General features: G+C 45.8%; 1 protein-coding gene across 4 annotated transcripts; it reads right to left on the minus strand.

Moving 5' to 3' along the window:
- Positions 1–249: 249 nt before the first annotated feature.
- Znf706 (zinc finger protein 706) lies at positions 250–10,659 on the minus strand. Of its 4 annotated transcripts, none has more exons than XM_037197731.1 (4): positions 10,637–10,659; positions 5,775–5,911; positions 3,093–3,197; positions 250–2,218 (listed from the first exon to the last, which is right to left on the minus strand). In XM_037197731.1, exons 2-3 carry the CDS (start codon positions 5,907–5,909, stop codon positions 3,102–3,104), a joined length of 231 nt encoding a protein of 76 aa, XP_037053626.1. In that variant the 5' UTR covers positions 5,910–5,911; positions 10,637–10,659; the 3' UTR covers positions 250–2,218; positions 3,093–3,101. The 4 variants fall into 4 exon arrangements, with proteins under 4 accessions (XP_037053626.1, XP_028740325.1, XP_028740326.1 ...); XM_028884492.2 differs by having other exon boundaries at positions 10,364–10,645; XM_028884493.2 differs by lacking the exon at positions 10,637–10,659 and adding an exon at positions 9,507–9,713.
- Between the last annotated feature and the right edge of the window lie 717 nt (positions 10,660–11,376).

The following is an 11,376-nucleotide window of genomic DNA, read 5'->3' on the forward strand; positions in this document are numbered from 1 at the left end:
CATTTTAACATTAACTCATTCCTTCTAGTATCTTGTATATTGCATAGAGCAAGATTTCAGAATGACAAACATTTTGTTCATTCATAGGAAATATTTTATGGTCAAATACAGGGAAAACAATGAAAAATGAAGGAATTTACTTGCCATTCTCTGAACTACCAAACTATACTGAAGAGAAAATTATAAAATCAGAAAGGTAGCAAAGAGGCAATATGAAAACCTCTTAAAATGTACAAGAAATTAGACTGGTTTCGTTTTCTTTAACATCTTTTTTAATAAGACATCACAGCACACGGGAGGTCCCCCAGTGTGTCGGCTAACATGAGGATGAGGGCGGAAGCACATGTAAGGTGAACCCCATTCCTTTTGACAGCTAACATAAATACAGCATACAAACAGATCAATTCCTTCTCGCTACTTTATATCACCTTTGAAGACACCGTAATGGTTTTTAAACAAAGCTATCTGTTAAAGAATCTCCAAATTAAGTTACAAAAAGGTTTAAGTTGTCATTTTCTCCTTACAGCAAATTTAACTGAAACACAAAAGAGGACCATGCTGACAATCCCCATGCTAAGAATGAAGATCCATCAACCATTCCCTATCACTGAGATACAGAGTGAAATATGGTGCCGTTAGCTGCTTACAAACAGTTAAATACAAGATCGGAAAGGTTTTATTCTGAATTACAGACATTGAAACAAATGGAAAGAATTAAACTGAAACTTGCGAACAGGCTCTGAATATTCAGTTTGTTACTGAAAAGAAACGTCCATCTGTAGAAAGCACTAAACCTGTCACTTAACTGCATGTCTGTGAGAGCCACAGGAAACAGGGAAAACTCTAACTCTAGTCAGCAATACTTTAGGACACAATGGACACTGAGTCTGAAAGGCAGGAAATGAACCGAGTAACACAATGACTGGACTTAGGGAGGCTGGGGACGGCACTGAGGCTCTTCCTAGAGATACCTTCCTTCAAACTCAGCGCCACAAGCCAGGTGGCCAGAGTGCTACACTACCACCAAATGGCTACAGCAGCATGAGAGGATTCATCTGTCAGCCACAGGTCACACAGCTCTCAGCAGCTGTCAGCACTTATCTTAATGTCCTTCCGATTACATCAGGTTTAAACTGAATTATTACAGCAGGTTTTCATGAACACCAGCCAACAGGAGAAAACTAGAACACCAGAACTAGTCTTCCTTAAGCAGCCTAAACAAATGTGAACACTGGCCCATTTTTACATTTTGCTGCTTCAGGTGGAAGTCAAACCAGACAGACTTAGCCAGTGCTAAGTTCCTAAAATTATGTTTTACTTAAAAGACAAAGAAAGTTCTGGGAATTAACCTGGCACAAATCATTCCAATCTTTCTGTTAAATGCAAAAATCCATTCATAAAATTAGCTAAATAACTTTTAAAATCTCTCTCAAAAATTATGGTTCATTCTCAAATTAAAGAACTGTAACAATTTGCAAAATACCCATTATAAGACGTAAGTCCTTAATAGTTCATGCTTGTTCCATCATACTTTGTCTAAATAGGCCATTTCATTCTGGCATATACTTTGGGACACAATTATTCAGAAGGGATCACTGGCGATTCGACCAATTTTATGAATTGAATCTGTTACACCCACAATGCACTCCTAGCCGGCAAGTGGAGCCACCTTCCAACAGGAAGTGATCAGAAGTGGAGTGACATGGAACCGCAAACACCCTGAAGCAGCAGCAGCCAGCCAGCTGCCAGTAAGTCATGTGCAGTGTCATGAATGCGGCTGCTCTAGTTTAACAAACCTGCCACTGAGCTGAGGAAGGGAGAGGACTGCCTTGCAACACTAGCTGATCAATTCATTTTTATAATAAGGCAAATAATAAGGAGTTAGAACAGAATTTCTAGAACCATTTATCTTGTGATGTTGTAAAATCAAAGCACTACTTTATTAAATGAGTTATTTTACACAATATGAACATCAATATAATTACAATTGTAAAAAAATTTTATAACAAGAATGGACTGATTTTCCAGATTTCCAAATCCGAGTCAACTGTACATTTACACAGAATTGTCTTTGCATGAAGCCCAGAGGAACAGCATAAACATGAGTGTTTCTGTAGCCCCTTTATTTTGCTGATCAACAGTTTGTTTAAAAAAGCAGCTGCAGGTTTGTTACCTAAGGTCTGAGACAGTAGAAGAGTCAGCGGTGTCATGAATTCACCTGTGAGACAAAAGGGAAAGCCTCAGTAAATATGATGGCAAGCATTTCAAGTATCTAAGAGGAAAAACTATCAAGATGTCAGAGTGGTGGATTTGTCAACTGGATAGTAAAGAAGACAGAAATAACTCTCGACCACATGCATATGTACCACTACCTCGGAGGGCAAGAAACCCAACCACACATGAAGTGTAAACTGGTAACTTTAAAGGACTTTCTACAGAGTTTTTTACTCTATATTTTAACACAGAGATGCTCTGCCTAGCACTATAAATAAGTAGAAGAAACGTAAAAACGTACTCAGTAAATTGCTCTGAACTTGTGGGAGAAGACCCTTGTGCCTTTGAAATGACTCTTTCCTTACAGCTGACAAGTCTTTCATTCCTGGCTCAAAGTTGGCAGAATCACTCATCCCCTCTGCTTCTGGCTAGAGCTGTAAAAACCTGAGTGTTTCAAAGGCATGAAAAAGAAAGGGTCCAGGGAAAAGGGCTTTTACCAATCGTAAAGTGTTTTACTAGAATACTTTACCATTTATACTAAATACTATTATTAAGCTCTGGTACGCTGGGCGGCGGCGGCACACGCCTTTAATCCCAGCACTCGGGAGGCAGAGGCAGGTGGATCTCTGTGAGTTCGAGGCCAGCCTGGTCTCCTAAGCGAGTTCCAGGAAAGGCACAAAGCTACACAGAGAAACCCTGTCTCGAAAAACAAAAAAACAAAACAAAACAAAAAAGCCCTGGTACAAAAGTTAAACACTAAGAGTAAAGGCACATGTCTCTGCTAGAGGCAGAAATCCATTTCATACCTGAAGAGATGTAGTTTGGTTCCTAGAATTCTAAACCAAAACTGACACACCAGGAGGGAGATCAGCAGTTACCTGTAAACTTTACGCCTGAACATCAGCCAATTCTGGAGGAAGTGGAGTCTTAGGGTGCTTGCTCTCAAAGTGCTGCTTGAAGGTCTTGGGGTCTGGCATTTGTGTCTAAGTAGGAAAGTGTACAAAAGAGAAGAACCAGACTTTACGGAGGAAAGAAATACATGTGACCTGTTAAAACTCTGAACTTGCTCTGCTACACAATGACTGCCAAATGCTTTTCAATTCCTACTTGTGACTGGCATATGAAAAAGTATCTTACAAAAAAGAAACTCCTAGAGGAACAGCACATAAAATAGAGTATTTTACGTCCTTAACAGCAAACAGAAGGCATTTGCTCATTGAGCACAGAATCTGAATTCCCACAGAACCTGGACAGTCAGTTTTAGCTTCCACTATGATGCTCATTTTACAGGCCAGAGAGACCAACATGGAGCAGACTGCCTGAGAGCTATGTTCCAACCCAGTTCTGGGTCTCCTAGTCTCCTGTAACGGAGAAGACATTAAGGACTTCCCATGGCAAGTACCTTCGTTTATTCATTGTCCAAAATGCTCTACTACATAAATAAAGAGTTCGTTTTTTAAGATTTTAAAGTGTGTTTTTTAGGGCTGGAGAGACGGTTCAGCACTTACAGTGCCTGCTACACAGGAGGATCTGGATTTGGTACCTATCTAATGGCCAGGCATGGCACACGTGTTATGACCCTAGAGCTGTTGGGACAGAAACAGGGTGATCCCCACAACTTGTGGATCAGCCAATCTAGCCAAATGGTGAGCTGTAGGTTGAGGGAGGCCTCTATTTAAAATGGTCAAGCGGGGAGTGACAGTACACCGGATGTGCCCACATGTGTCTGCACACATATGCACCTGCACATGACACTAGTTCACACACACACACACACATCCGACAAAATATACCTTTATAGGTCAAGGTATGTCTTTCTTATTAACCTAATGAAACTTAATTTCACCTTGCCTCTGTCGAAAACAAATCAGAAGCCATTCAATTTCATCACCGTTCTCAAGGTTCACCACGATCACGACACTGTCAGACTCCCCCTCTCAACGAGAAGCTTCATGTAGTTACGAACTTCTATTGTAAAGACTCAACAGGTGATTAACTTCAGTCTAACAATCATGTCTTATCAAGATCCCTTCCCGTCTACACCACCAATCTTACTCAAGTACAGGGCTTAAAAACACTGTGTCTGTACACCAGACCCCCGACTGTGTTATTTTCCCCTGACATTTCATTAGCCTGAGGGCAGTGAACTCACACAGACAGGCTAGACTTTACAGCTAGACTGCCCAGACTCGGGTCCTCGCGCTTCTTACTCTGGATACCTGCACCAATTACGCAATTTGTGTGTGGATTAAATGTATGAGCGTGCGGGTCAAACACCTGGCTCCACCCTTACATGTGGCGAGCACCCCACGATTCTTTAACCACGTTAACTCTCCAAGAGCCGAACTGTGGAGCTGGGAGCTGGAGGGGAAGACAACTGTATCGCTAGCACTGCATGCACTAGCACCATATGAAGTTTAGCCTCACCCACGTAAGATCGCACTGGGGACTTTCTTACAACACCCAAAGTTCTGAGCTCTATAAGCTATAACAACGTTCTATTAGGCTATATGAATGCACCTTTATCCACACAAGGGCAGAACTTTGTTTTATCCTGGCTAGCACTTAGAGAAACAGGCACGGCCACAGAAACCACATAAAAAATGTCTTGAATGTGTGACTGCAGACGGATTCCTGAAATCCCTGCAGTCTCTCAAATCTACTAGTTCAAATAAACCATCCATTTTGTTGTGTCGGGGGGGAGGGGGATACTTAACCTACACATATTTACAGGGTAAGAACTGCCTACAGGAAAGCATTGTCTGGGGTGCTCACCCTACAGACTGTGCAGGTGTGTACTGAGGAGGACAGTGTTGTCTGGGGTGCTTACCCTACAGACTATGCAGGTGTGTACTGAGGACAGTGTTGTCTGGGGTGCTTACCCTACAGACTGTGCAGGTGTGTACTGAGGACAGTGTTGTCTGGGTGCTCACCTACAGACTGTGCAGGTGTGTACTGAGGACAGTGTTGTCTGGGGTGCTCACCCTACAGACTGTGCAGGTGTGTACTGAGGACAGTGTTGTCTGGGGTGCTCACCCTACAGACTGTGCAGGTGTGTACTGAGGACAGTGTTGTCTGGGGTGCTTACCCTACAGACTGTGCAGGTGTGTACTGAGGACAGTGTTATCTGAGGGTGCTCACCCTACAGACTGTGCAGGTGTGTACTGAGGACAGTGTTGTCTGGGGTGCTCACCCTACAGACTGTGCAGGTGTGTACTGAGGACAGTGTTGTCTGGGGTGCTCACCCTACAGACTGTGCAGGTGTGTACTGAGGACAGTGTTGTCTGGGGTGCTCACCCTACAGACTGTGCAGGTGTGTACTGAGGACAGTGTTGTCTGGGGTGCTCACCCTACAGACTGTGCAGGTGTGTACTGAGGACAGTGTTGTCTGGGGTGCTCACCCTACAGACTGTGCAGGTGTGTACTGAGGAGGACAGTGTTATCTGGGGTGCTTACCCTACAGACTGTGCAGGTGTGTACTGAGGACAGTGTTATCTGGGGTGCTTACCCTACAGACTGTGCAGGTGTGTACTGAGGACAGTGTTATCTGGGGTGCTTACCCTACAGACTGTGCAGGTATATATCAAGGCAGCTTTGGCAGCAGCCTTTTGGTCATGTCCTTGTTTCTTCTTTTGTCCAGCCTGCTTTTTGGCATTCTTCTGCTGAGACTGAATCTTCTGCTGTCCACGAGCCATATCTAAAAACAAAAGAGTAGGCATCAGACTGGTTTCTTCATTCTAACACAGAGCAATTCAAGCTTTTCGTAAGTTTCTAGTGGTTTTCATTAAGTAATTTAGTAACAGTCTCAGAGTTGACTACTTAAATTTTGTTTTTTTTAATAATTTATTTATTTTTATTTCCTGTACAATTGTGTTTTTCCTGTATGTATGTCTGTATGAAGGTGTCAGATCCCCTGAACCTGGAGTTACAGGCAATAATGAGCTGCCATGTGGGTGCTGGGAATTGAACCTGGGTCCTCTACAACAGCAACCAGTGCTCTTAACTGCTGAGCCATCTCTCTAGTCCTGACTACTTAAATTTTATAGAGATGTTTATAGCAAGTGACATGAATGGAATTTCAAACTCACATATAATGCTGCTGGATTACAAATAATAAAGCCATTGTGTTAATCTGGCTGGTAGTTGTGTACATTATGACCTGGCATCCCTCTCCTGACACACGTTCAACAGAATCAAATGTATGTACACCAAGGTGTATACAAAGAAGTCCATAGTGCTTGATCTAAAATGAGAGATGGTTCAAAAATCAATCAGTTGTAAAAATAGATAGCACACAGAGGAATGCCAGGCACCATTCAAAAATAATCATTTCTAGCCAGGCATGGTGGCACATGTCTTTAATCCCAGCACTTGGGGCAGAAGCAGGCAGGCAGATCCCTTGTGAGTCTGGGGTTAGCCTGGTCTACATAGAGTTCCAGGTCAGCCAGGGCTACAAAATGAGGCCCTGCCTCAAAAAATAAACAGAAACTATTTCTACAAGTTTGTATCTCAATGTCAAGGAAAGAAGGCAGTTAGAAAGAAACCATGTACAAAGTTCAGAACAGGCAAAGTCTATTTATGGAGTGATGACTGGGAGAGATGACAGGGGGCATTCAGAGGGCGCTGAAGTGCTCTGTACCTTAACCCAGGTAATGATCATAAGGTATGTGTATTTGTTTTTAAAAATTCCATGAACAGAGCTGGGAACGGCGCACCAAGCCCCCCTCTCAGCAACTGGGAGGCAGAGGGAGGAAGGCCTCATGCTCTGGCCAAGTGACCTACAAAGCAAGACCATATCCCACCCCCAACGACTCCTAGGTTTATTGAGCTGTATGCATTCCTAAATTTTTTTTTTTCACTTTACTGATGAAGTGCTCCAAAGTTTAGTCTTCCTTTATTATTATTTGATTATAAAGGTAATGGTAAAGGTACTCTCCCTCCTAGCATCTGCTACTGTGACTTACAATTGTACAACTTTTGTTAGTAAGTGCTGCCAGCTAATCCTCTAAAATTTAGTCACAGGGACACAGCAACTGTTCCTTTTAGTACTTAGACCTATCACACTATCCCGAATTTTTTTTTTTTTTTTTTAAACAGAGCTGAGGACCAAACCCAGGGCCACTACCACTGAGCTAAATCCCCAACCCCTATCCCGAATTTTTTAAAGAGTTCTTCTTTCCTGCATGGAAACACAAATAATTACACTTCTTTGTGTACATGTAGAAACACAGGGGCCAGCCTTGGGATCATTTGTGGAGGTCAGTGGACAACTTCTGGAATCCATTCTATCCACTGTGTGGGTTCTGGAGATCCAATTCAGACCCTCAGGCTTGACAGCAAGCACCTTCATCTGCTCAGTCACTTTGCTGGACCAGCCACATCAATTACAGAGATAAATGAGTCCCCTGGTACAAGGGCACCTTTTACAAAGCTGAAAATTTCTTTCTACTCTCTGCTACGTTAAAACAACTGTCACTTAAAAGAGTCCTGTTAAAACCAGACTTCTGGTTAGACAGCACAAATTAAACCTGTTCACACAGGATCTACAAGACTAGTGCTTCTGAAGCATATTAAAATTAGATCCTATGTCATTTTGAATAGCACTGTAATTACATTTTAAACTTTGAAATCACTAAAAGACATGAACATCCAAGGAACCTCACTAGAAAAGGGCTGGCCTTTTCTGACTGGAACCCTCATTAGCCACCGGATATAAGGTCAAACGTGTTACCGTCAAGCTCTCTCCTCCCACCTCCTGCCCCAGTGGAAACTGAACAAATATACACTTAGTGGACACATTCCCACTGGTATTACACCATGAACTGAAAGTCTGATAAAGTGGGCAGGAGAATTAATGCTTCCCTATACAGCCTGTCCAGTCTTTCACCAACTACAAGAATGTTTAATACTAGCTTAATATAAGAACTCCATTCCCATCCATGGCAAATATCAGCTGTTTGTCATAAAGATTACACTTCATTATCAATTCTAAATCCAATGGCACAGTTGGGGAGGTTTTTTTTTTTTTTTGAGACAGGGTCTCACTCTGTAGCTCCAGCAGTCCTGGAACTCTGTAGACCTGGCTGGCCTCAAACTCGATTTATCTACCTCTGCCTCCTGAGTGCTAGGATTAAAGGAATGTGCCCTTACGCCCAATGGCTTATTTAAAAGTACACTGTGATGGTGGGTCTTCAATGTACACCGACACTCTGAAAGCATTCTTAATGTCTCTTAGTATCAGACCCTGGCTAAAACATTCTGGTTGTCTCATACTTCTTAACTTTTCCATACAATATGGTTACGTATGTGAAGACATTACTTTGGTGGACAGTCCTTAAGGATTTTATGTTTGCTCTTTTAAGTTACAAAACTGCACATCATCAATTCCAGACCTTTCCATGCAATCTAGAAGTTAAAAGTTATTTTGATAACCTTTTCATGTACTGTACTCTAAAAACAATGTCATCAGATGAGTAAAAACTATTTTTAACTTTTGAATGTGGGGCTTCTCCTAAAACAAGACAGAACACCTAAGATTTAACCTAGTTTCATTACCACCTAACAACAGTAACGAAAATGGGCTTTAGTAAAAGGTGGTGGCGACCGTTTCTTCTTTCTGAAGACACAACGTAACACTAGGCAGGAGATCTGCTCTAACAGGCTAGCTGCGTGCGGCAGGCCCTAACTTCTGACAGCAAACTGGCACGGATTTCCTTTCCGAAAGCAGAAGTAAGAGCGAACGCACCAACCACCTGCTTTCGGACAGCTCAACTTACGATCCGCTCTTGCCCAGCCCATCGAGTTTTCGACAAAATCTTATGTATAAACTGCCCCCTGATTAAGTGCGACCAATTGAAAGGCAATAAGTCGTTTGCAAACAGTCACCCGCTGATTTTTAATGAAACTTTAGTTTTCCCTGGAGACTGCAAATGAGCTAAGAACCAGGAAGAATTCTTGGAAAACCGAGGCGCTTGAGAAGGAGGCAACAAGTAAAGCCCGGCCACGAGGGGCCTCTTAGAGCGAAACAACTTACTCTGAGGCTGGGTGGCCAGGAAATGGGCTCGTACTCTGCAACCAGCCAGAGGAAGAGGCCCAGGCCGGCTCCACAGTCCGACCCCGGCTTTGAACTCCCGATCGTGGGCAGGCTCCACCCCGCAGCTGCAGCCCGGCCCGCCCGAAGCCTCGGCGGCCCGCAGCCCCGCGCCTACTCCGCAGAGAGTCCGCCGCCCGCCCCGGCCGCCCGCCGCCGCGTGCCTCCCACCCCGGCTCCCGCGTCCTGCGGCGCCGCTCACCCGGGCCGGGCCGGTCTGGCGTCCGAGAGACCGCGCAGCACGAGAGGAGCTGGGCAGGACGAGCAGGGAAAGGAAGGGACGCGCCCCGCACCGCTTGGGGCCTCCGCCACCCGCCGAGGAGGGACCGAGCACAGCCGGGAGCACAACAGCCCGCGACCGCACACCCGCCGCAGCGCGCGCCCGCCGCGCCTGAGCCCGAGGCAGGCCCGTCGCTCGTGCCCGCGCACGCCGCGCCGCACTCCCAGTGGCCTCCGCGCCGCCTGCCCGCCCGCGCGGCCCGCCCCTCGGCTTCCTGCCGCGGCCCCGCCCCGCCCCTCTCGCATGCCCGCGCCCTTCCGGTCGTGCCGGCCAATGGCCGCGCTCCCCTGTTACATAAGCGCGGAGGGCGGGGCCTAAGGCGGGCCTTCGCGCTGCGTCCTTCCGCCGCCGTGCGTGACCTCGGGCCTGCGGGCCGCGGGCGGCCGGGTGGCGCGCCGGGGCCTCGCTCCGTCGCCTGCTCACCGGGCCTCGCGCCGCCGCCGCCGCCGCCGCCCTCGTGCTTCCCTGGCCGGCCGGGCGCCCGCTGAGGCGCTAGCGGGGCCGGCGTGGGGCACCCCGGGGGCTCAGCGAGGCCGCCGCGAGGCCGTGACCCCTTGGCGGGCTGGCGGCCATTGTTCTCTCACCGGTTTTGTGCTCAGGGTATTTTTGACCTACCCGGGGCTTGCGCTTAGTTGGAGACCTGATCATCTGGTTAAATACCACCGGGCCCGCTTGCCCCGTGCAGGCTGGCTGCTGGGTTGCTAATATTTGAGAAAAAAGGTCACCTCCCCCGCCCCCCGTCATCACTTGATTTAGACGACGCAGTAAACGTTAGATACCTGATTAAGAGCGATTGCAGTTCTAACAACGAGACTGTTTACCGATGCTTCATCTGCATTCGTTATCCTCCTACCTCCAACATGCTGGTTTCCAATTAGATCTCATTCGGTATACTGCGTTTACTGGACGATGTAGTCCAGACTGTCCTAGATAGAACTCTGATCCTCCCGGCTTCGGGAGCTACATGACTGTCACCACGCCCAGCCGAATCCCTCAAATTTGCCTGGCTGTGCCCAGGGAATATTAGTTAATGTGAGAACAGTGTCATTTACCCGGGCTATGATGGCTTTGTCCCAAGACTGTTTAGCCAGAAAGAAGACAGCTTGCTCCGTCCTGCATATGGTGCAGTGCCACTGGGCAGTGATTGGAATGTGCCTACCTGTGATTCATTCGGCTTTACACTCACGTGCCGTTGCTAAAATTTGGTTACGTGTTTAAGGCTTGTTACTATTGTTGATGGTAGGGTGTAAGCTCACGTTTATTACTGTTTGCCAGTGACTAACAATGTGCTGAAAAAAACATACTGAAAAAAAATGTGTATTGAACAGAATGTGCCTAAGGAGAATGGGGTTTGAAAGTGGCATATCATGAAGCTATAACGTTAATAGCTTAAAAGTTAATAGTTGTCACATTTATGATTACATTAATCTGCCTTATGGAATAAGATACTTGAAGGATCTAGAGATGGGAAATACAAAGAACTGTTTGTCTAGCCGTGAATGACAATGGGCAGTAAAAGGGACCATGGAATCTGTGGGACACAGATGGGGTGGGTCTGGTGACTTCTGTTGTGAAAGTAGACTTGGCATGTTGCTCTCTTCCCCTGTGACCTAGGGGAAATATTCATAAATGCCAGTGTTCCTTGAGTTTTCTACTCATACCTCATTTGAGAATTGATAAAAGCGGTAGATAGAGTACTCCATCTCAGACAGTGCTTTGTTGTCCGGGTGTGTCTGGGGAATTGCTAGGTGTTGAGTGACAGACCTGCCTGATGCCATCAGTGCCCATTTTC

The sequence above is a fragment of the Peromyscus leucopus genome, chromosome 20 (assembly GCF_004664715.2).
Source record: "Peromyscus leucopus breed LL Stock chromosome 20, UCI_PerLeu_2.1, whole genome shotgun sequence".
NCBI classification, from domain to species: Eukaryota; Metazoa; Chordata; class Mammalia; order Rodentia; family Cricetidae; genus Peromyscus; species Peromyscus leucopus.

What these genes read in the sequence shown, in the direction of transcription:
- Znf706 (XM_037197731.1), bottom strand. Translation starts at nt 5,909, where the DNA reads ATGGCTCGTGGACAGCAGAAGATTCAGTCTCAGCAGAAGAATGCCAAA. An exon ending in ATACCTGCACAGTCTGTAGG is followed by an intron (nt 3,198 to 5,774) that starts GTAAGCACCCCA and finishes TTTCCTACTTAG; the next exon opens with ACACAAATGCCAGACCCCAA.